General features: G+C 38.0%; 1 protein-coding gene across 1 annotated transcript; it reads left to right on the forward strand.

The window, feature by feature from the left end:
• The first annotated feature begins 11864 nt into the window (after nucleotides 1-11864).
• On the forward strand, nucleotides 11865-26528 carry LOC139448437 (zinc finger protein Gfi-1-like). The gene is made up of 4 exons (XM_071229987.1): nucleotides 11865-12000; nucleotides 15493-15699; nucleotides 15998-16567; nucleotides 26273-26528. The coding sequence occupies exons 1-4, from the start codon at nucleotides 11901-11903 to the stop codon at nucleotides 26494-26496; spliced, it is 1101 nt and encodes a 366-aa protein (XP_071086088.1). The 5' UTR covers nucleotides 11865-11900; the 3' UTR covers nucleotides 26497-26528.
• Nucleotides 26529-27039: the final 511 nt, after the last annotated feature.

The following is a 27039-nucleotide window of genomic DNA, read 5'->3' on the forward strand; positions in this document are numbered from 1 at the left end:
TTGTAAGTTACATGTGCCAGTTATATGTTGTAAATTACATATGCCAGTTATATGTTGTAAGTTACATGTGCCAGTTATATGTTGTAAATTACATATGCCAGTTATATGTTGTAAGTTACATGTGCCAGTTATATGTTGTAAATTACATATGCCAGTTATATGTTGTAAGTTACATGTGCCAGTTATATGTTGTATATTACATGTGCCAGTTACATGTTGTATATCACATGTGCCAGTTATATGTTGTAAATTACATGTGCCAGTTATATGTTGTAAGTTACATGTGCCAGTTATATGTTGTAAATTACATATGCCAGTTATATGTTGTAAGTTACATGTGCCAGTTATATGTTGTAAATTACATATGCCAGTTATATGTTGTAAGTTACATGTGCCAGTTATATGTTGTAAATTACATGTGCCAGTTATATGTTGTAAATTACATGTGCCAGTTATATGTTGTATATTACATATGCCAGTTATATGTTGTAAGTTACATGTGCCAGTTATATGTTGTAAGTTACATGTGCCAGTTATATGTTGTAAGTTACATGTGCCAGTTATATGTTGTATATTACATATGCCAGTTATATGTTGTATATTACATATGCCAGTTATATGTTGTATATTACATATGCCAGTTATATGTTGTAAGTTACATGTGCCAGTTATATGTTGTAAATTACATATGCCAGTTATATGTTGTATATTACATATGCCAGTTATATGTTGTATATTACATATGCCAGTTATATGTTGTATATTACATATGCCAGTTATATGTTGTAAGTTACATGTGCCAGTTATATGTTGTAAATTACATATGCCAGTTATATGTTGTATATTACATGTGCCAGTTATATGTTGTAAATTACATGTGCCAGTTATATGTTGTAAGTTACATGTGCCAGTTATATGTTGTAAATTACATATGCCAGTTATATGTTGTATATTACATGTGCCAGTTACATGTTGTATATCACATGTGCCAGTTATATGTTGTAAATTACATGTGCCAGTTATATGTTGTATATTACATATGCCAGTTATATGTTGTATATTACATGTGCCAGTTATATGTTGTAAATTACATATGCCAGTTATATGTTGTAAATTACATGTGCCAGTTATATGTTGTATATTACATATGCCAGTTATATGTTGTAAGTTACATGTGCCAGTTATATGTTGTAAATTACATATGCCAGTTATATGTTGTAAATTACATGTGCCAGTTATATGTTGTAAATTACATGTGCCAGTTATATGTTGTAAATTACATATGCCAGTTATATGTTGTAAGTTACATATGCCAGTTATATGTTGTAAATTACATGTGCCAGTTATATGTTGTAAATTACATGTGCCAGTTATATGTTGTATATTACATGTGCCAGTTATATGTTGTATATCACATGTGCCAGTTATATGTTGTATATCACATGTGCCAGTTATATGTTGTAAGTTACATGTGCCAGTTATATGTTGTAAATTACATGTGCCAGTTATATGTTGTAAATTACATGTGCCAGTTATATGTTGTATATTACATGTGCCAGTTATATGTTGTATATTACATGTGCCAGTTATATGTTGTATATCACATGTGCCAGTTATATGTTGTAAGTTACATATGCCAGTTATGACAAATTGTATATTACATATGCCAGTTCTATGTTGTAAATTACATATGCCAGTTATAAGTTGTAATTTACATATGCCAGTTATATGTTGTAAGTTACATGTGCCAGTTATGACAAATTGTGTATTACATATGCCAGTTATATGTTGTAAATTACATATGCCAGTTATATGTTGTAAATTACATGTGCCAGTTATGACAAATTGTATATTACATATGCCAGTTCTATGTTGTAAATTACATATGCCAGTTATATGTTGTAAATTACATGTGCCAGTTATATGTTGTAAGTTACATGTGCCAGTTATGACAAATTGTATATTACATATGCCAGTTCTATGTTGTAAATTACATATGCCAGTTATATGTTGTAAATTACATGTGCCAGTTATGACAAATTGTGTATTACATATGCCAGTTATATGTTGTAATTTACATATGCCAGTTATGACAAATTGTATATTACATATGCCAGTTATATGTTGTAAGTTACATATGCCAGTTATGACAAATTGTATATTACATATGCCAGTTATGATATGTTGTATATTACATATGCCGGATATTCATCTTCAAGACACTACAGTCTACAGACGTGACATAATCTCTCATTTCTAGCTCCTCCAATATACCTTCCAGTTTCTAGTCGTAGTTTATGGCAACCCGATCTAAACGGAGCAAGAGCACGTCTATGTTTCAAATAGTTCACTAAGTGGAATATGGTTCAACACCGAAAATAGGTCTAAACAACGAATATCCAAATATGTTTGTCCTTTCCTTATGCCAAATGCCAGTCTTGATGATACCATACTTGAAATTTGAAACTTGTTGATAGTCTACCTTAAATTCCTGTAAATGTATGTTTCAGTTTGAATCATCTTATCCACAAATCCGACTCCACAGACCTACAATGTATGCTAAAAGCTAGATACCCAACTATCACTTTCACATTTTTACAAGCATATTATAATATTTATTTACTTAATGCTCACTTGAAATTTCAATATTTTGCACTAATATTTCATAGACCTTTTGATGGTATAAATATGCCATGGATACCTTCCATATTCACCTCGGACAACATGCGCTGACACATACCACTTATTCCTGAAGTTTGTTTACACCTGCTGAATGTACAGCTTGTGTTCCCTTAACAACTTTTAGTCTCCATATTTCCGCACCGTCTAATACAATAAGACAAACTTTGGTATAAAAAACCCTTAAAGAAAACTCAAAAGGTAACAGCTCAAACATGGACAATATATCCAATGATATTGTTTAGCCTGCACCTATACAGTTTCTATGTACTTGGTCAATGCTAATGACCTACTGAGTAAAATATTTTAATATTTTATACCAGGAAATACATTCTATGTGTACGTCATTATAGAACCATGAGATCAGAAACAATTGTCTGTCGGTTGTAGAGTAAACTTTATTTAAAATGGCCTTATGCGAAAGCTGCAACTCTATTAGTTCGCAAGTCTGGATATCACATAAAGTAATATTTCACACGAAAGAATTGTTACAAATGAGAACATAGACCTTTCCAACAATGCCTGTGAACTCTTTCGTTCACGACCTACTGCCATCGTACGACTTGAAGTATGCCTTAGCATACCTCGGCGTATCTTAGTGTACCATAGTATACTAGTACCTTAATAAGTGAATCTTAGCGTACCTTAGTATACCTCGGCGTATCTTAGTGTACCATAGTATACTAGTACCTTAATAAGTGAATCTTAGTGTACCTTAGTATACCTCGGCGTATCTTAGTGCACCATAGTATACTAGTACCTTAATAAGTGAATCTTAGCGTACCTTAGTATACCTCGGCGTATCTTAGTGTACCATAGTATACTAGTACCTTAATAAGTGAACATTAGTGTACCTTAGTATACCTCGGCGTATCTTAGTGTACCAGAGTATACTAGTACCTTAATAAGTGAATCTTAGTGTACCTTAGTATACCTCGGCGTATCTTAGTGTACCAGAGTATACTAGTACCTTAATAAGTGAATCTTAGCGTACCTTAGTATACCTCGGCGTATCTTAGTGTACCAGAGTATACTAGTACCTTAATAAGTGAATCTTAGTGTACCTTAGTATACCTCGGCGTATCTTAGTGTACCAGAGTATACTAGTACCTTAATAAGTGAACATTAGTGTACCTTAGTATACCTCGGCGTATCTTAGTGTACCAGAGTATACTAGTACCTTAATAAGTGAATCTTAGCGTACCTTAGTATACCTCGGCGTATCTTAGTGTACCAGAGTATACTAGTACCTTAATAAGTGAATCTTAGTGTACCTTAGTATACCTTAGAATACACAAGTGTATCTTAGTGTACCTTAGCGTATCTTAGTGTTCCATAGTATACTAGTACCTTAATAAGTGAATCTTAGCGTTCCATAGTATACTAGTACCTTAATAAGTGAATCTTAGTGTACCAGAGTATACCTGTACCTTAATAAGTGAATCTTAGTGTACCATAGTATACTACTACCTTAATAAGTGAATCTTAGCGTACCTTAGTATACCTCGGCGTATCTTAGTGTACCATAGTATATTAGTACCTTAATAAGTGAATCTTAGCGTACCTTAGTATACCTTAGAATACACAAGTGTATCTTAGTGTACCTTAGCGTATCTTAGTGTTCCATAGTATACTAGTACCTTAATAAGTGAATCTTAGCGTTCCATAGTATACTCGTACCTTAATAAGTGAATCTTAGTGTACCAGAGTATACCTGTACCTTAATAAGTGAATCTTAGTGTACCATAGTATACTAGTACCTTAATAAGTGAATCTTAGTGTACCATTGTATACTAGTTCCTTAATAAGTGAATCTTAGTGTACCATAGTATACTAGTACCTTAATAAGTGAATCTTAGCGTTCCATAGTATACTAGTACCTTAATAAGAGAATCTTAGTGTACCATAGTATACCTGTACCTTAATAAGTGAATCATAGTGTATTTTAGTATACTAGTACCTTAATAAGTGAATCTTAGTGTACCATAGTATACTAGTACCTTAATAAGTGAATTTTAGTGTACCTTTGTATACTAGTACCTTAATAAGTGAATCTTAGTGTACCATAGTTTACTAGTACCTTAATAAGTGAATCTTAGCGTACCTTAGTATACCTCGGCGTATCTTAGTGTACCATAGTATATTAGTACCTTAATAAGTGAATCTTAGCGTACCTTAGTATACCTTAGAATACACAAGTGTATCTTAGTGTACCTTAGCGTATCTTAGTGTTCCATAGTATACTAGTACCTTAATAAGTGAATCTTAGCGTTCCATAGTATACTCGTACCTTAATAAGTGAATCTTAGTGTACCAGAGTATACCTGTACCTTAATAAGTGAATCTTAGTGTACCATAGTATACTAGTACCTTAATAAGTGAATCTTAGTGTACCATTGTATACTAGTTCCTTAATAAGTGAATCTTAGTGTACCATAGTATACTAGTACCTTAATAAGTGAATCTTAGCGTTCCATAGTATACTAGTACCTTAATAAGAGAATCTTAGTGTACCATAGTATACCTGTACCTTAATAAGTGAATCATAGTGTATTTTAGTATACTAGTACCTTAATAAGTGAATCTTAGTGTACCATAGTATACTAGTACCTTAATAAGTGAATTTTAGTGTACCTTTGTATACTAGTACCTTAATAAGTGAATCTTAGTGTACCATAGTTTACTAGTACCTTAATAAGTGAATCTTAGTGTACCTTTGTATACTAGTACCTTAATGAGTGAATCTCAGTGTACCATAGTATACTAGTACCTTAATAAGTGAATCTTAGTGTACCATAGTATACTAGTACCTTAATAAGTGAATCTTAGTACACCTTTGTATACCTTAGTATTGCTTTGTACGCTAGTGCCTTAATAAGCGTATCTTAGTATACTGAAGTATACGTTAGTGTATCTTAGTATATCTTAGTGTAGTTTAGTGTATCTTAGTATACCTTAGTACCTGGTATATCTTTACCTGTAGATCCCCCAAAAGATGTCACGTGACATCTATGGTATACATGAAACAAATAAAACATAAGGCACTACACGAATGCACGCGCAGCACACAGTCATGTGATATTTACTGTCGGCAGAGAAGGTGCACCACGTCATCAAATGACGGTCTCTCTCAAGCGCTTTAACTTGTGCTTTTATTCGTTGAAATGGTTAGCTTGCGTGCGTTCGAGTGCCATAACAGACATAAACTAACACCATATATTACTAAAACCACTTAGGATGATTATATATCATTGTGTCCACAGCCTTACCCAATATGTACCGCACACGCATCTACTTGTTTCATAGTCGCGCCCTCAAGCGTGACGTCTCAATTGCCCGCAGACTCTGTAATTAAACGCATGGTTAGGGCTACTTAAGTGGTTTTATAGAACCATCTCATGCATATTTATCAATTACGTCTGTTTCTCGCACGTGCTCATGTGCCTATTGTGAGCAAGCAGAGCCTATATCAATATCAAGTATATGTGTTTTTTATTTATTCCTTTATTTTACTGAGTGAGTGGATGAGTGGGTTTTTTGGCCACTTTAGTAATGTTTTAGCAACACTGATACCAATAATGTCACTCATGTTGGAAGCGAAGCCGGATCTTTGGCGCGACGGGTTTTTTGGCCACTTTAGTAATGTTTTAGCAACACTGATACCAATAATGTCACTCATGTTGGAAGCGAAGCCGGATCTTTGGCGCGACGAGCGAACGCTTTAGACACCTCTCTATCCTGGTTTACAAAGAGGCTTATTCTAACATTATGTGTACATTCTAAGAGACATATTTCCATTTGTTTGGGTGTTGGGGGAATAGCATTAACTGTAACAAAACAAACACCACAGTGAATTGTTTGATAGGCCTGACTTAGAAGTTGACTTATGACATGTAACACAATTTATGGATAACAACTTCTTTTTTTACTGTAAAGGCGGACTATAGATCTTTATACCGTTGTCAAACAAAGCTATACAGCAAATAAAGAAGTTGTTATCAATAAATTGTGTCTACTTTGTCAAACACTACAGCCTTCATATTTTCGCATTTTCAATTAAAATCCATACCTTTAACTCCTAGGGGTAGGGGTTCGACGGGGGAGGAGGAGGGGGGGGGGGGGGCGTTAAATTGACACCCTAATTACATTTAACATCAGTAGCAGTGATCAACGCGCATGTGTATCCTTCCATTCGTAGTCGGGTTAACATTTGGGTGTATTTGCCACGTCGTCCAAGCAGACGACAACAGTCATAGACTTGAATTTGTTTGTGTGTTGTTTAGCGCCGCACTATTACACAATATTCCATCAACATGACGGCGGTAAATAATCGAGTCTGGACCAGACAATCCAGGACTGATCATGACTTGGCGACTTTGAGCGACGATTCACCCGTCTGGCGACGCGCAATCAGTCAGGTTCCACACATGTGTGTGATGTAGAGTTTATACTCTATCTTATACCAGTTATGTTGTATTGTGAATACGAATTCCCTCTGTATAATTTGTAAGAACTTACCCTCTCGTAAAATCCGTTTTGGAACGGGGTGCCTGTAATATTTATGATTTCATGTCATCGTATATTTTACTGTCATATTTGTTTCATAATGTTTTGTACACACATGGGTGGAAATTATTAAATGATCTGTCTGACTGTTTGTCTGTACATTGGAACCACGTGATCTTTTAGACAAATCGTATCAAATTGTAATAAATGTAGATATTTATGTCGCATTATTCTTCAGTTATCGCACAAGAACTAAGGGAAAATAAAAACAACAACATTTAACTGATTTCACACGAGTAAATAAAAACATCAAACTCTTTCCATAATCATAGAAACTGCGTGGGTCGATGCTCATGATATCAATCACTGGATTGTCTGGTCCAGACTCGATTATTTACAGACCACCATCATATAGCTGGAATATTGCTGAGTGCGGCGTTAAACAACAAACCAGCCAACCATAAACATAGAAATTTCTGCAAGAAGCAGAGACCTCAGAACGATTCCGACTATATCACGAGCATGTGTTTATGAATCACTCATTAATAGTGACGATACCAAGTGTTCGCGAAAAGGTGAGCGTATTCTGCGGGCACTCGTCACAAATACGTGCAAAGGCAAGTCAACCGTTCACCTGAGAAAAAGACACAGTAAAGCTTTACTAAGGCCTTAAATATTGTAACACATGCAAAGGCAAGTCAATTGTTCACTTGAAAAAACACGGGAAAATTTGGTACAAGTTAAAATAGGGAATTGCATCGAACATCATATTTTGTGACTGATGCGTCAAATTTGGAACTGTCCTCCACATGTCTACCAATAAACGTTTTAAAAGCTTTACCGAGGCCTTGAATGTTGTAACCTTGATCAAACAACTTCTGAGCAAGAGTCGTATGACGCTCTTGGAATCTTCGTAGAAAGAGGAACCTCGATTATAACTCACAACTTGTTAAATGTTGACACAAAAGGCTCGAGCTGCTGGAATATTGCTCGACATAAAGTGCAAAGTTCGACAAAACTAATCCGTCGTGATTATGACCCTTGGCGTGCCGTCGAACTCACTCACATCGTGAACCCCTATAATACACAATATATCTGCCTATTTATACTTTCAAAAAAGGAAATCAGACATTTTCCGATATGACGTTTATATCAATCAATTATGTCTCTCAGCGGAGCCGTTACAATCCCCAGTCCCGCGAGTTTCCAACGCCGGTTCAGTTGACCTTCCGAGCAGCAAACAGCTCAGAGAGCGTTCACTCCATCAAATGTCCAACACGTTTAACACCTTATGGTTTGTTTGTTTAACGTCACAGACATTAGTATTCCAGCTATATCTAAAGGCGGCCACTAAATACAGTTTGGCGAGACAATCCAGTGATTGATATTAAAAGTAACGTCCCACTTTGTCGGGGTATCTAAGAGTGTTTACTGATTTCAAAAGTGCAGTTTCCATCCTTGCCGATCTAGGCTGGAATTACTGGGCTCGATCGTAGCTCCACCAGTGGTTATTAACAGTTATGTCCCTCCTAAACCTCTCCTATGGACCAATCACATTCCACCTCTCGTATCACTTGCATTCGCTCCAAAAAAAAATGGCGCCAAGTCAATCTGATCGATAATCAAGATCTATATTATGATAAAACGGGTCTGACATCGCGAAATGCATCAAATCATGTGAGCACCTTGATTAAAAACATGAAAAGATTTGGAAAATATCTGCTGACAACGAGTTGTCTTTGCAAATCCTGCAATCGATCGAAATCTGCACGACAGTTTACAAACTGAATTTCGATGTCGTTGCGCGATTTTGATTGGACTGCTTAGACTTATTAGTCCAGCCAAAATGTAACTCCATAATACCAGCCTAGTTCGGCATGGGTGGAAACTGGACTTTTATAATCAGTTAACTCCCTTGCCTCGGGAAGATGTCGGGGTATATGATATATGGATATATGAAGGCGGAAATAAATACGAGTTTGGACGAGGCAATCCAGTGGTTGATATTATGAACAATATCATACTTCGACGGGGTATATGATATATGGATATATGAAGGCGGAAATAAATACGAGTTTGGACGAGGCAATCCAGTGGTTGATATTATAAGCAACATCCCACGTCATCGAGGTACGATAATACACAATCAACCAAGTCGATCCATTGGTGCACACAGTCTCCTAGAATGTCTTTTTAGGCTGATCTTAGATATGGCGTGATACATCTTGTGCCTACCACTCTCAATTGGCCGCTTTTTTTCTGTTGTAATGAAGATTGCTTTTGTAAGAGATATAGTTTTACAGACGCCAGAAAGTTTGTTAAACTCTATTCATTCATATGTATATACCAATTTTATCAATGCATCGTAGTTTATCAATCGAAGTTTATTTGATTTTACTGTTTTAAAATTATTTTGATATGCATACGCTATGTTAGTGTCCCGTGAGCCAAGATTTGGCTGGATGTTAAACATACGCTTTCATCGGTACGTGTTCAGCACGTGACACTTTAATAAACCAGGCCATTAGGGGCCGGTGGGGTAGTCTAGTGGTTAAAGCGTTCGTTATTCACGTCGTGGACCTGGGTTCGATTCCCGACATGGGTACAATGTGTGAAGCCCATATCTGGTGTCCCCGCCGTGATATTGCTGGAATATTGCTAAAAGAGGGGTAAAACCATACTCACTCACTCTGTCATTACGCCGCCTCCTACGACCACAATAGGTTACTGGGGACCAATTCTAACACGGAGTCCCCGCGGGGTTTGACCGAGCGGTTAGCCCCAATAATAGAATTGGAAGAATCTTGTCAGAGATCACATTTTAATTGTGTGGTAGTGCGCTATAGTCTGACCAACTGGATACAAATTGCCGAACAAAGGAAATCTGATTGATTTGAAAATCCACGTATTCCAAGAGAATGAAGACGATACTGACCCAGTGTGCTGTGTGGTTTTAGGTGAAATAAAATGAGCAGATAGGAAGAATCTCGGATAGCAAAATAAACTGACTATATCGTTATAGCAGTAGCGATGGGTTTTTTTCATTTGAAAATATGAATTATTTTGTAAAGGTTTTGTACAAGTCTGTGCGTGTCAGCATCCCCGCCTTCCCCGCCTATATCTCGGCTACAGCGACGACATTCGTCATGTGACACAGATCAAAACCGACGATGATGACTTTACTCAATGATATTAAGTAGGATATAAACCTTGTTCCTGTCTTATATAATAATAATAATAATAATAATAATAATAATGATGATGATGATGATGATCGATGATGATTATGATGATTATGATGATGACGACGACGACGACGATGACAGGAACGACCCAAGCCCGCTACACGAAAGAATCTATCTATCTAAATTATATATATATTTCTTTTCAGATCCTTTTGAATATATGTTTTGAGTAGTATTTGTATTTGAATATATGTGTTTTTTCCAGAATCTGTTTGCGACTTGTTTTTAAAAAAAAGTAAAATGTCGAATATTATAACTGATTCTGCTATCGCATGACAGTTTTTTTCTAAGCAAGAAAATGCATCACGGGCTCTCGTCACAACATGGTCGACATACTGACGACGTAAATTAAAACTTTAACTCGCTCACTCACTTATACAATTTTCATTCTTTAAATAATACCATTCACCATTTATAAAATACGGCTTTCTGAGATTTATATAATGGTAATTTGGGAAATTGCTAAATAGGACAAATTTGTACTTTCTTGCACAACACCCTGCCAATATTCACAGAAACTATTGTCTCCGATCGGACGTGACCTTGATAAAGAGTTAAGCTGACCTTTAACAACCTAGTCCACTGGTTAATTAATGAAGCACGTGCATTTCGTGTGTAGCCAATCAAAAGTTGCGATACGGGACAATTCAAGATATTGCCTTGAGACATGCACCACCAGTTTATCCCGCCTGTACTCCGCCTACGCGTTCTTCGCCTATAGATGCTGGATATTTAAATATTCGTTAATACCTCACTATTCCGTTATTATTGGGTTAAGAAGTGTAACAAAACCAATTACCACTTGAAAAAATTCTGCACGTCGTTCTTTGACAATACAACTTGTATAAAGGCTATTCAAGAAGATAGTCAGTTTATGGGTGTTTCATAGGCAATAAATCATTCGAAAACTTTCTTCCCTTTTCAAATTCCAAGCCTCATTTCACAGCTGAGGGAGATTTTTTTTTTTTGGCTTAAATAATATTTTAAAATTTAAATTTAAATTTTCAAAAATATTCCTAATTTATGTCATTTTAACCGAGACATCAGCTGTGGAGTCGACGCGTAGTGCTTGCTCGCAGAGCTCTGCTGCCTTGTGCGGGTACTTTGCTTTTAACCGCAAACCATGTGTGACTAGGCACCGTCTATTGAGACGCGGTGTACCACAAACACGGTATTAATTCTAACGGTAAAGATCGAGCCACGGTTCTATGAACTAAATATTTGCGCTGGTATTTAATCTTAGAGTGTGGTTGTCAGCCACGCGACCGCTACTTGAAAGCTTAGCTGTGATTGGTTGCAGCTGGTGTACAGATTACTACGCGCACGTGCGGCGGAACTATCTGATTAGCTAGGGGCGGGGTTTACATCAGTATATGGACAGAGTGCACGCGACTTGATTTAATCTGGTAAAGTTTGTGCGTTCGGTAAAGGAAGTTAAGTGTTTAGATTTAAGGTAATCAGATTTGGGTGATGCCAAGATCCTTTTTGATAAAGAAGATGACTACCTCCCTGGAAGATTCCTCCGACTGCACACCTAGTGCCTTCCAGCTCGTCATCCCACGGAGAAAAGGTAAGGAGAGGAATATCCTAGCCATTTCATATTTTCATATATTCAATGTACGTACGATTTTGTAATTAAAAAGACGTGTTATAACTTTATGAAAATTATTTATCACTTGATTTTTTTTCTATGCAGTTTTAGCCGTTGTGTATGGATAAAGAAAGGTCTTGTTCTCGCCGAGATGATTGACTGTTTAACAACATTCAACCCTTCTAAAATTCTATAATATTTATTTTCAACAAAACACACTACGCGTATCCTAAATGTTTTCTGGTGTGTCACAAAATTTCAGTTATTTGGGGAAACTAAGAATTGATAAAATTGATAACAGTATTTCAGAGAAAAAACAACAAAAAGAAATATCAGCTAAGCGACAATTTCATATTTGACGATGTTTTCTTAATATAATTATTTCCAGACTTTAGGAAAATATATTTTATTAATGATATTTGCTTCACAGAACAGCACTGGTTAGGATATCCTACCCTGGATAATATCACAAAACATAACCGGGACGTTCAAGTTAAATGTCTTTTGATGATGCCGAGCCACGGAAGAGTCACATTAAAAAACCAAAAATAAGTGTTAACCTCACAATTTAAAAAATGGATTCCAAAAAATTGAAAAAATTTAAACTTCACAATCATAGTATGTGTTGGGATAATTTGTATTTCTATTTGAACGGCACTGGTTTGTGATCGAAACCGAATGCTAATTCACGTATTTATGATACATCTACGTACACAGTGCTGCGGTTCCATGTTCATAAACACCATATTTAATAAAAAATTATTTAAAAAATGGTAATATTTCTAGGCCTATATGCTGACATGAGGGCAAAACAGCGCGCTCTGTGAATGATTTAAGTTTCATTTATGTAAACGTAAGTGTTTAACTACACGACAAAATCCTATATATTTACAGTGCGTTGCATGTGCTTCGTATTACTCATATCAAATATTTATAATATCCATAAAGAATATGGAGAACTGATACTTGGCATTAAAATCCGAGTACTTCAATGACACAAGGTGCTTGTATTGGAGATCGGAAAATATAGAATGTTTATATTATCTAGATGTTTCTTTGATCAGCGCCTAAGATGCACACTCGAGTTATAACCCGGCGACGCGTACAGACGCCCTTCTACACGCAGTGGAGATTAATTGGTCACAGAAGAATTATTTACACTGATTTTTCCGAATCCAAAATAATATATCGCAAATAGTAATTGTGGAAAATCAATGGGAAAAGGAAAGAAAACAATTATACGCCACTGATTGCGCTTATGATTCTTGTTTTTACCTTTCTTCAAAACATGAAGATATTTATTTTGGATTGGAAGAGATTTGAGTAAATACTTATTGATACTGTACGATTGTAAAACATGAGCATGTTTTCATATACATTTAAAGGCTTGGCAACAGTTTTCTCATGACGAATGTGAAGTTAGCTGTTTTTCTTTGGTCATATGAGATAGAACAACTTTCAGAAAGGTCAGTTTGGCTTCCCTTCTCCAAACCTACGGCAATGAATATGTTTATCTGCATTTAAAAAAATACTTTGCATTTAGGTTTTCAATTCTACTCACATGTTTTATATCAACATTCGTTTTGGTGAGAAATGTAATAAAGAAGGCAAGATAAACATGATTAAAACGTCCGCAATGTAAGAAAGGGATACATATACTAGTATATATATATATATATCCTAACCACCCTCCTTCAATGAAGTCATTGTTATTTTTATATTTAATAATTTGTAATATTTGCAATTTCTTTAAAAGAATAAATCAAATTTAAAAAGATATATGTTATATGTACTAACCACCCTCTTTCGGTGAAGTCATTGTTACAAATATATATATTTAATTATTTGTAATATTTGCAATTTCTTTAAAAAAAAATTAAATTAAAAAAGAACGGATAATCAACTACAGACGGGTAACGCGTCAACCCTTTCCTCATTTGTTCTGAATTTTAAATTTAAAGTTTTAGTTTTGTCATAAAAAATGAATGTTCCAATAAACACTTGTGTTTTATCATTACTTTTACATTATCTAGATGTCTGAGTAGAAACTTATTATTATTTTTAAACTGTATTATTATCCCGTTCAATGGAAATCTTGACGTCACAGTCGTTATTACTACCCATAGTGTGATAATAACACAAATAATGCACTGGTGTAAATATTCTTTCTCGCGGACTTTAGTGTATCGTTTAAGTCATTGAGGCCATTGTTGACTTCATTAGAAACTTATTGTGAGTGAGTGAGTTGGGGTTAAAACGCCGCTTTTAACAGTATTCCAGTTATATCACGGTGTAAACTTATTGTGACGTTCGGTCGGAATGACGTCACATGAGAAACGATGTCATACTGAAGTTGACGTCATTCGACAATTTGTTTGTAAGACGGAGGTCTTTATCAGTGCATGTATCTAAAGGAGGAGCTCAAAATGATTAAGAAACACTGGGTAATAAAGAAACTATTATCTTCGTATGTGTGTCATACTGATTTTGAAGAATCCATGTATTACCAAAATTCTCGCTAGGGAAATACAAGAATTCTGACACTTGTTTCGTAAAATCAGTATGACACACATGCTCGTATGATAAACTCGACACGTGACGTCATTAGCTTGTGACGTCACAAATGACCCTGTTCTGCCTTGGAGTTGCGAGTTTAATGGCAGTCACACACAAATAGTTCACTGAAATTAATTCTTTGTACCTCTGGTAGCTGAGCGATCATGTGCAAGCCCATTCCGCTGTCACAATGCGGCAGACAACTCCTGGTTGGTTTAGCGTGTCTATAGCGGGCCGTGATGCACTGGTTTCTAGTTCTAACTATGACACGAACAAATTTTCATTGCAATACTGTTTGTAAATTGTCAAGTGTTATGATAAAATCCGCGTCAACAAAGCGCTATACGGTGCTGATAGATCCGAAACGAATTCTATACTCAGAGATATAAGGAATTTGCGACTTTCTCACTGAAAAAACGTTCTTGTAAAATAATTATTGTGTGGCAATTTAATTGTTTTATTACTTCGTTAACACTGATCTCAGCAATTTTCCAGTGATATGACGGCGGCTTGTAAAAAAATGAGTTTGGATTAAGTAAACCAGAGATTGATAGCATGAGCAACGTCTCACACCGTGGGGTACACGCATTAACCGAGCCCGACAACCCAACCCATTTAGTGACATTTAACGGCACGTATAGGTTGCTAGGGCCTTGTTGTAATTTGATATCCTCATGAGGAGTGGTAATTCGAAAAACTGTCATGTGACATTTCAAAGTGAAAGTCTGTTGTGACGTAACGAGTGTGTGACGTCACATTAACCACTATGACGTCACCATGTCAGCACGGGCCAAGCACCTACTTGTTATTGGTTTTATCACTCGGTTCGGTCCCATGGAAGGCATGTAGGTAAATATGTAGGTACAGCGGAATAATTCCAGTCAACCATTTTAAACACAGCTTTTCATTTCCCAGATGTGAACGACAACAAGTGCGCCTCCCCTGTGAATACAGGCGACCACGGAACAGAACATATATCAGGTGACCGTTCCGATCAGGACAAAGAGACGTCATCAAAAATATCAACCATTGGTGGGAATTTTGCAGCCTTCAGGCCATGGCTGACGCAAGAACAGGGGACACAACTCTCGACCGTGAAAGATTCCCATTCGAAAGCTTTCTGTGAGTGTATAAATTGGAAAGAAAAGCAAAATTAAACTAAATACGCTTTAAACAAAGATATGTTTTGTTGACGGGTAGAGTATGTCAATCTTGAAGTTTGAGACACTGCATTGAAAGTATTCGTTCATGATAACAATATTTTTTCTCGTTCCCAACATCTCGGTAGACACACGACACAATGAAGTTATTAACAGAATTTAAAGGTTATTATTAAGAAGTAATTTGTTTTTTTCATGAGACACATGTACTTGAAGCAATCACTGGGATATATTCAATGATGCATGTCATCTCTTTGCAGTGCCCGTATGTGAAAACAGTCAGATTGGGCAACATCCGGGTTACCTGTTCGCGGGCCCCGCCAAGGATATGCACGTGCCCTTGGACAGTCTGTTTTTCTTCCCTCACAATATCTTCTACCCCTACCAGTATGTCAAGTGTCCGACAAGGCAAGATCCCACTCTGTTCTCGAGACTCGGCGGGAACCTCCGAGACAATTTTCACATGTCGGACAAAAAGGACTCTCACGAGATCGCGTCAACATTTGAGTGTGCGCAGTGCAGCAAACTCTTCAGCACGCCGCACGGACTCGAGGTGCACGTGCGACGTTGCCATAGTGGCACGCGGCCATTTGCCTGTGACGTATGCAATAAGACATTTGGTCATTCCGTGAGTCTGGACCAGCATCGGTCTGTGCACACTCAGGAGAAGAGCTTCGAGTGTAAGGAGTGCGGCAAGTGCTTCAAGAGATCGTCCACGTTGTCCACGCACCTGTTGATTCACAGCGACACTCGGCCCTACCCCTGCCCCTACTGCGGGAAGCGGTTCCACCAGAAGTCAGATATGAAAAAACACACGTACATCCACACTGGTAGGTCGATTATGTTTGTTTGTTTGTTTGTTTGTTTATTTGTTGTTTAACGCTGTACTCCATTTTCCAACTATATGACGGCTGTCTGTAAATAATCCAGTCTGGACCAGACAATCCTGTGATTGAAATCATGAGCATGTATCTACGCAATTAAGATACGATGACATGCATAAACCAAATCAGCAAGCCTGACCACCCGATCCCCTCAGTCGCCTCTTACGACAAGCATGGGTTGCTGAAGACCTATTCTAATCCGTATCTTCACGGGGATTCTCACAGTTATTAGACTACGACATATTTCACTGGTCAGATCGAGATAAAGAAGGATATTGGTTACGGGATTCGAACCAACACTTATTCGGATGTCTGCTCTTTGGTGCGTCACGTCACGTTTTTGAAGGTTCGTTATTTGGGGATCGGGTGTCTCGTTCTTTGCTCATGATTTCAGATCCCGATGTGCCTGGTGCAGACTTGACCTTTCACAGTTAAATCAACACTCACTCACTCACTCACTGATCCTTGCAAGGTCAAGGTGACACTTTAGACCGCTGGGCCATCTAGGTCCTTCAAGGATATGATCTAAGGGTCAACCATGGCCAAAAAAGGCCTATCATCATCATACCACGCCTGTTTTCCCGCCTTGTCTTAGCGTCCGGCATATGTGTGTGTGTGTGTGTGTGTGTGTGTGTGTGTGTTACAGCCTTGAGATCTCGAGTCGCCACCAGAACAGCAGCAAGTTTGCTATCTGTAAGCAATACTCACTCACTCACTCACTCACTCACGGCGGCCCTTGCCAGACCCGTTTGTCACCCACTTACTCTGTTGACGTAGTTGATATATTGTCTCTTGAGGTGTTTCATAACAGAACGTTAAACCGACATGTGTTCTCTTCAACGTATTGACAGACAGACAGACAGTTTAGTCGTAGAAAGGTGATACGTATTGTATAGGTGTAATAAATCAATTTGAGTATTTGCATTAATTCTTCATTCAAATTACAACCAATTAAGTAAATACGACCACTACATAAACGACCAGGGTTGTTTTTCTAGTTAACGACTGACTGACAGTATATCGAACTCTTCCCGGATCGAAAGCCAGTGAAATATTGACACAAACGAAAATATCCCCAATTTAAATATTTTTATAAAAAGTATCCATGGACATATTTGATTCGTCAGCAAAAATCATTCGCCACTTTGTTAATATCGAAGGTGGGAGATTTCTGTCCCGATAATATAAAGATATGGGTGTTCTAAGTAAGGAACTAAAATTCGCTGTGCAGAGTTGCGCCCCCTAGTTGTCCCAGGATGATCGGACGGTCGTGGGTTCGATTCCTAGATTTTACCATGACATTTTAGGATCCTTCATTCTGATTGGTCCCCCAGAGGTATCAAATCTACGTTAGAAACCTCTATATTGAAAACGGGGTAGGTCTATGCCCTAATTCGCGCCGATTATGACCATCGACGTATTGTGGTTGCCAAAAAGTGAAGAAGTCCAACAACATATATTAAAGTGTTTTTCTTATATGAGATATAAACAGCATGTACAACCTCTTTAAGGATGTTGATAAAATGTTTTAACTTTAAAAATATTTACCCAAATCGGAAATGTCGGACAAGTCCATTTTACGAACAGGTGGGGAAAGTTTGGTATTTTCGGCATATTCTCACAATCCTCACGTCGATCACATGTACCTCTTCTCCTGATATCTGCGTAGCCCAGCTGCATCTATGGTGAGCCACTCGCTAGACACTGCCCTCTATAAAATAACGTCGTCCAATGTATGACGTCATCAAGTTGCAAGCGCATATTCGAATCTCCAGAAATGACGCCATGATCGAACAATGTTTTATCGTGAATTAAACCACGCTTCGTTCTTCATTGTTCTTTATGATTTATCGTGTAGCTATCTTATATATTCAAATAAAGCGGACGTGTTGTGACATGTTGAAGCAATGTTTGAAGGTCACTCGTGGGGTTTGAAGGTCACTCACGGGAGGGGGTAGTATGAATGTGTACTTCATACTGCTACTCCTGACCTAATTCATTGCCCACTGTCATCATATTCTCAGTTTACAATCAAGATCGATGATAGATCCAGCCAGATCGATATAAACCGACCTTGGATCCATTGATCATTTAGTCGATGTGTTGCTGGTCAATAATTAATGTCACGTGTATAAGGGCAGATGGGTCTCGGGTTTGTATAACCTGGAATGTTTTCTACGCCAAAAATTGGTCCAACATTGCTGCCTTAGTAAACAGCCGGGCAAAGAAAGTACACACTTGAAGATTGGACTTGACAACAACAAAAATACAAACTAACCCTTTTTTGTCATTTTATCATCCAAAACTGGCTCCCACAGGAGATATCGCTTGGATTAGATCAAGCGATATCTACACTGTAGATATCGCTGCAATGAAATTACATCACAATGCTTTGCAGACCATTGTGACGTCACTGGTTACCATGACGTCACAATCAAATGACATCACTGATGGCTCTGCTACTGAAGCTGTTAGCAGTACTTTTTACACTGAAGACACTGCTAATTACTGTCTAGAAATTGAACTCGTTGATAAAAGTGGCAAAAATCCTCAGCAAGCCTCGGAATTTTTTCCACTTTTATCAACTCGTGTTGATGTATTTGATATCAAAAGACACTCGGGTGAGATTCTCTATTTAGCCACTATCAGAGGACACTTTCTTTTGCCCGACAGTGTACTAATTTGCCGAGTCTTCAGCATGAACTGCCTTATCCACAGATCCACAAGTAGTGTACCAGCCATTTAATAAATAAACCGCTATATATCTCCAATTCTAGATTGGACTTTCGAGGACGACTGGAAGTCGGGACCGGCCCACTTCGTCTATTTGTTTTCAAATTATGACCCTTTAAATGAAGCAGGTCATGAATTAATTTTAGAATGTCCCTAATGACACGAAAAGACATGAGTTTTGAACGTCCCAACACTCTTACCCAGGCCGTACGAGGGATCCTCAGTGTAGACCCCCTTTAACATTACCCGACTGTAAGCTCCGTGGCGCGACGTGTTTGTTCTCAAATTTTGAATGTTAAACAAAATAAGTGTTGTTGTCATTTACTAACACAAGATTGAGTTTATACACAAAAAGTCAAAAGTAACTATAATCATGTTCTAATTCATTTTATTGTTGTTTAGACCCGGGTTCGATTCCCGACATGGGTAAAATGTGTGAAGCCCATTTCTGGTGTTCCCCGCCGTGATATTGCTGGAATATTGCCAAAAGCGGCGTAAAACCATACTCACTCACTCACTCACTCATTCACTGACTATTGTTGTTAAACACGCCGTGATATAACTGGAATACTGGACCAGACAATCCAGTGATTGAAACCATGCGCATCGTTCCACGCATTTGGGATACGATGACATATGCATCAACCACGTCAGCGAAGTCTTTGACAGAATTGTAACAGTAGCAACAACAGGTCTTCCTGCTGCTCCTCCGCAGTAAAAACATTGTTGACGGCGTCAGCTTGGACGCGCATCGCTATATTGACGTCTAGTTCGACATGAGTATTTTTATATTCCGCATCACTTCCCTCACATTCAAAGACTCTTGTTACACCTCAAATGATTATTTTTTTCATAGACAGATAATAATGCATTAATTTCTCAATTTAATGATAAACATTTTAAAAATAAACAATTGATGTCGCAGTTTATTAAATTAAATTAAACATTTTATTTTGATGAGCGTGCATATGTGGCGTATGAATCACGTGTCATTGGAATAGGCTTGTTTTCTCTCCTTTCAAAGAGGGTCGCGTTTTAAATTGAAATGTACAAATGTTCACCTGTTTGTGTCAAAATTGCCTTTGTATCCTAAACGATTCGTTGACTCTCGGAACGTGAATTTTGATGTACAGGAGAACAAAGACTCACAACGTCAATCGACATCGAAATATTAATACAAAGTAAACAGTTTAAATCGATGACGTCTTTAAAGGATTACGAATCCAGCCATACCGTAATAAAAGAATCTTTAATTGTATTAAAAAGCACAAGTTACCTGTCATTATAAAAGGCCAAGCAATTCTTAAAAAGTCGGTTTTTTTATGTTTCATATTCCGATAGGTAATGCTATGTAATTGAGTCCATGAGTTGTATACTTGTTTGTATACTTTAATTTCTTCCTGGCGTATTATTCGGAACAAGGTGTGTAATGTCGGGCCATTATGTCAAAATTTTATTTGAATCACGGCGTGTATAAATAGTAATATCAAAACTGAATCCTAAATAGATTTTAAGATCTTAACTAAATACACACACGAGAAGATATTCAAACTAACAAAAGTGAAACTTTGATACAAAATATAATAGACATCGAATTCGATATTCATGTAGTCAACGACATTCAAAAATACTTAATGTTTTATTTTTTAACGAGACAAAAGAAACGTTGTATTCAGTTCGGTAATTCATGAATCTCTGGTTCGTGATTAATGGGATTATGTTTGGTGAAATTTCAATACAACAATAACACAATTCAATAACACAATTATTTCCCCAGATGTTAGTTTGTGTCCGGCGTTTCGGGAACGTCCGGCTACCCGAGCGGGTCTCATTGTGCCTGCACCACTTAGATAGATTTACAGAGCAATAAAACCATATGTTGCTCGGCTAATAAACAAAGTTGTTTTTTGTTGTTGTTTTTTTGTGTGTTTTTTTGACAAATGACGGCTACGTCCTGTACAGGGAATCAAATGCCACGCTCTTGCTGTAAAAGAGATACATACGAATTATTTGGAAACAGGTTAAGAAGAAAACTTTTGTCCTAACTGACAGGGCGGATGTCGCGCGCGTTCAACGTGTGTTGGCGGTAAACATGTAAAAAAAAGTAATACATGGTTAAATGCATTGTGACAGAGATTAAGTGAGTCACAGGTCCGATTTTTAACACTGAAGACTTCTGTGACAATGCGTGTGTAACACCTACCACAGCTGTTCGAAGCGCACATACGCACACACACACGCACACACACGCACACACCTTCTATGCCCGTTATGCGATGGGCACGTGCGCCCCCAGCTGGTAGCAGATGCGGCCACAGGTACAATGAACACGGGTAACGCTTAAGTTTTATCGGAGTTAAAGAGCATCAGCGATGTGTATCAATTAAATAATGTAATCGAATCTTATACAGATATTTTCGTAATATATCATATTTTTTATTTCAGTTTGCATGTGGCATTCACGTTGTTTAATATAAGCTACGCTAAGCTTAGACCCCGGACGCTAATCGCGACTGTCCTTAAACTTCTCAAAGTATTGATTAATATTTAAGTGTTTAACGTTATATGAATATATGTGTGAATAAAACTAAACAGCCTATGTATGTTTTGTTACATAATCGGTAGAATGGGTGCAATCAGGGGAAGCTCTACTTATAGATCAGTGAATGAATGTACACTGGAATCTGTCAAAACCGGACTCTGAGTAATCCGGATTTCTGTCTGTATCAGATATTGACGGTTCCGAATTTACTCTGATAAATAATGATATTTGTTCAACCTTATATTTATTTCTGCTATGATCTCACCAATACGGACCTCTGTCTAAACCGGACTAAACTTTTGGTACCACATAAGTACGGTTTCGACAGGTTCCGTTGTACAAAGATAAATTCTTGGTGTTATCTTAAAATGTAGATCATTACGTATAATTCACGCTGTTAATATACGTATAAATACAAATGAAAATATAACTCTTACTAAAAAAATAGATATAAGGTCTAAATGTATAAGTATTATTACTTTGAATATAACGAGAATTATTATGATTTATATTCTGAGAATGAATTTAATAAATACCTTCGTTTCAGGTCAGCTCTAAACATAGACAAAACGATATCTAATATTCAACAGAATGAATGTATTTATAATTATAAATTTGTATAATAGAGTGAGTGAATATGGTTTTACGCCGCTTTTAGCAATATTCCAGCAATATCACGGCGGGGGACACCAGAAATGGGCTTCACACATTGTACCCATGTCGGGAATCGAAGCCGGGTCTTCGGCGTGACGAGCGAACGCTCTAACCACTAGGCTACCCGACCGCCCAAATTTGTATAAAGACACATGTATATGATCAATAATAAACCCTGTAATAGATTCGTAAAAAAACATGTGCAAACGAAAAACAGAGTTTACAAACCTATATACCATATACGAGGAAACAGCTGGTCTGTTTGTTTTCTGAAGCTGGTATTCTTTAGTATTTATAGCCCACTCGTTTGACAGCCGATGATGACAACCTAAAAAACAAGTTCCTCTCTGACATGTCTTAAACACCTTGTCCTATGTATTTTGTTTAATTTAAGTTAATCTAGCAGAGGGAGATGTTTCTCAATTTATCTGCACACAAACATTTATTTCTCTAGAAAAACGTCTTTCTTACTATCGTATTAAAGTTAAGCGAAAAAATAACTTATAATCACATAAAAAAACTTTGGTTTTATAAATCACTTTCATAACTCATTTTCACGTAGAAAACCTTTGTTTAATAAATCATATTGCATTACTCTCATTCTCACGTAGATCAGTTTGGTTTTGTAAATCTCATTGCTCATCTCGGCTGTACGCAGAGCGGAATAGTAGCCTAATGGATAAAGCGTTTTCTCGTCAATTTAAAGACGCGGGTCGATTCTCTACGTGGATGCAACGTGTAAACTCCAATCTTGTACCCCCTGCCGTGATATTGCCGGACTATATGTAAACGTTGTTTGAAACGACACTCGCTCATCAGCTCTAGTACTTTGTGACACTCCGTCTAGAAACAAATCTCTCTCTTTCAAAAGCTTTAAAGTGAGATTATACACAGAACATGCTTTTATCATCTTTGGTTCGCGTGCGCTAATTGTCCCATTACTTCATAAACTAATTGTTACATCCTCCCCCCATCCCAAGATCAAACATGGTTCAATGGAGGATGCTGGACAATCTGTACGACCACAGTAGGATTGTTGGACACCTTCAGGATTAAACTGATTAGGAGTTTCCATGTGGGATTTAATGAATGGAGCTTGACATTTCACGAGCTCAGATTTCAAATGTCAGGATAAACGTCACCGCCGGACCGCGCGCCGTCCGCCATCATTTATCAACGGGTGGTCTGATTGGTATTGAGATCGGAAAGAGAAAACCACATTCTGCCATTAGATTTGTCTTTGGCTTGATCCGCGTAACGCCCCTGCGTAAAGCACGCTGATTGGTATGAGGCTGACTTTTAACATTATAAATATTTAATGTAGCCTCGCTGTTGACATATCGTCCCGCCGCATCAATCACGTTTATGACTCGAACAGGACATGACATTTAGACGGGTGCCCCCCTTTAACGAGAGAAGGGTGTTACGAGAGTCGTTTGTTTCCCATGAAAATAGGGACATTATCTCGGTGACATTTTTTACGTGGATCATATTTTATGCATTTCTCTGATTCTATGGAATTTCAATGTCTCTGGCACTGATGTATGACGTAATACATGCTCTTGATCATTCGTGAAAAAAATCATTATGTTATTGAATGACTAACGATTGTGCGAAACACGTGAAATACAAAAATGAGACTTGATTTTATTTTCTGTGTTTTGTCCACGGGGTAACGGGTAATCCTTGGTCTAACGCTCCACAATTCTGTCTGCAGAGTTGCGTCCCTTAGCCGCGTAGGATCTACTGATCGTGGTTTTGTAACCAGGTATTGTCCCGATCATGTTATGTGATGTGTCTGGACAATCCCGTGTTTTGGGTTTTTTACCGAGTCGTAAATTGACCACGGCTTTCATAACTCTGGCCTTTCTCCAAAAACTCACGCTCATAATAAACCCTGTATTTTTCCCCAAGGGTTAGCCTGGAGGGTAAAGAGTTCGCTCCATTCGTCACCACTCGCCTCTTTCCGTAACCTGCGGCTTGTCCCGGAATAACACGAGTTGGTCACGAATGTGTTCGCTCATCACGCCGAGTTTTTCCACACATCCGTGGATCCAGATCCCCTTCTGAAACCAGCTGGATCCATCCATTCGGAAGTTGTTTTTTTATCGGGTGTACTTAGTGTAATAGACAATCTCATACGAGTGTTTTTTTATATCAAATATATCAAGACAAGTTGATAAAAAATATAGACCCCAGGCTTTCCGAGGGGTTTGTATTTTCTATCGACGAGCGTTGATATAATTCATGTCAACAGACACGAGGGTGAGATTCTGTTTATTAGCGAAATCATTCTTCCAACATATACAGTTTGTAAATAGAGAATCTAACCCGAGTGTCTTTTGATATCAAATATATCAACACGAGTTGATAAAAGTGGAAAAATTCCGAGGCTTGCTGAGGATTTTGGCCACTTTATCAACGAGTGTTGATATATTTGATATCAAAAGACACGAGGGTGAGATATTATTTATCATCCAACATCATTCTTCCAACTTTTTCAATTTGTAGACAGTAATTAGCAGTGTCTTTGGTGTAAAAAAGTACTGCTAACAGCTTCAGTAGCAGAGCCATTAGTGATGTCATTTGATTGTGACGTCATGGTAACCAGTGATGTCACAATGGTCTGCAAAGCATTGTGATGTAATTTCATTGCAACGATATCTACAGTGTAGATATCGCTTGATCTAATCTAAGCGATATCTCCTGTGGGAGCCAGTTTGGGATGATAAACAGTAATCGTCTCTTGAGCGTAAAACGGACAACTAACCAGTTTCAATGGCAGGGATTAGTGATGTCATTTAATTGTGGCGTCGTGGTAACAATGATGTCACAATGGTCTGCAAGGCATTGTGATGAAATTTCATTGTAGCGATAGGATAGGAGCCAGTTTTGGTTGATAAATAAAAAATATTATACAAGTAGTGTGTCATAATGATTTTCCGAAACGAGTGACAGAATGTTTGGATTTCCCGAGCAGAATTGGGGGTAATACATGAATTCTTACACGATTTCGTAAAATCAGTGCGACCAACATGCGAGTTTACACGTGTCTTTATTACCCATTATTTCATTGTTTTAGTGTGACGTCATTTTTGCATTACGTCACAATACGATTCGAATGACGTCAACGATGCCGTTCGGGTGACGTAAACAATACTCTGGTGTCATAAGTGATATTTGCACTAGTGTACATACGATTTTTATTAACACTTTTATTTCTAACCCAAAGGTTAACAAAACGTATCATAATACTGTAAATATCTCATATAGTGATATGGTTTCACGACAATTAATTACACGGCTACATTGCAGCATGAACTGCCAATCACACAACGCTCCTCCCCTTTCCACAAAGCTGTATCAGCGCTTGCCTCGACGTGATATGGCGGGTGATATTAGTAGTGAGTGAGTTGGGTTTAACGCCGCTTTTAACAGTATTCCAGTTATATCGCGGCGTGTCAGCTTGACGTGGGAGGAAAGTGATTGAGGTCTCAGACGTTTACCAGTTCGGTGAAACCCACGAGCACGGGTATGGTGCTGAAAACATAATGGGGGCGAACCGGGAGTCGAACTCACAATCATAGGTTTCTGGGGTGTCTAAGGGACGCAACTCTGCACAGCGAATCGCGGCGCCTTAGACGACTGGGCCACCCGTGGCCCCCGCTCACTCCGCCCTGTGATATTAATGAATTAATATATCTTATTTGTTTGTATTGCAGGCGAGAAACCTCACAAGTGTCTTCAATGTGGCAAAGCGTTCAGCCAGTCCTCAAACCTCATCACCCACAGCCGCAAACACACTGGATTCAAACCCTTTGCCTGCGACAGGTGTGGTCGCGCGTTTCAGCGGAAAGTGGACCTCAGGCGCCATGTTGAAACACAGCACGCGCTGACCTTGTCCTCGCACGTGCATCACGTGACAAACCTTATTAACATCAACTAGACCTCAGTAGACAAAATTGGTCTCGAAGGACGGTGAACAATTCCTGGTGATAATTTAAATGCTCCGCTCTTGACTATATCGACACTGGGCTTTGTTATGATGAAGACAAACACCGTTGAGGCTCCCGATCTCCACATGGTACAAGAGGCAGTGTCGGTTAATTAATGCTACTTTGGGTTTTCGAGGCCGAATGGGGTGCACGTGTGGCCCAGTCGTCCTAGGCGCCGCGATTCGCTGTGCCGAGTTGCGTCCCTTGGGCACACCAGAAACCTATGATTGTGGGTTCGAATCCCGGTTCGCCCCGATTATGTTTCTAGGTTTGTCAGCACCATACCCGTGCTCGTGGGTTTCACCGAAGCGGTAAACGTCTGAGACCTGCATCACTTCGGGCTTTCCTCCCACATTAAGCTGACACGCCGTGATATAACTGGAATACTGTTAAAAGCGGCGTTAAACAATCTCACTCGAGGCCGAATAGGCCTATAATAAACTCGTAAACCCGTAAAAGCTAAATGTGAACGGAAGTTTCCAGTAGATGACCCT

This window comes from Haliotis cracherodii, unplaced genomic scaffold (assembly GCF_022045235.1).
Source record: "Haliotis cracherodii isolate W230 unplaced genomic scaffold, xgHalCrac1.p SCAF_7, whole genome shotgun sequence".
NCBI lineage: Eukaryota > Metazoa > Mollusca > Gastropoda > Lepetellida > Haliotidae > Haliotis > Haliotis cracherodii.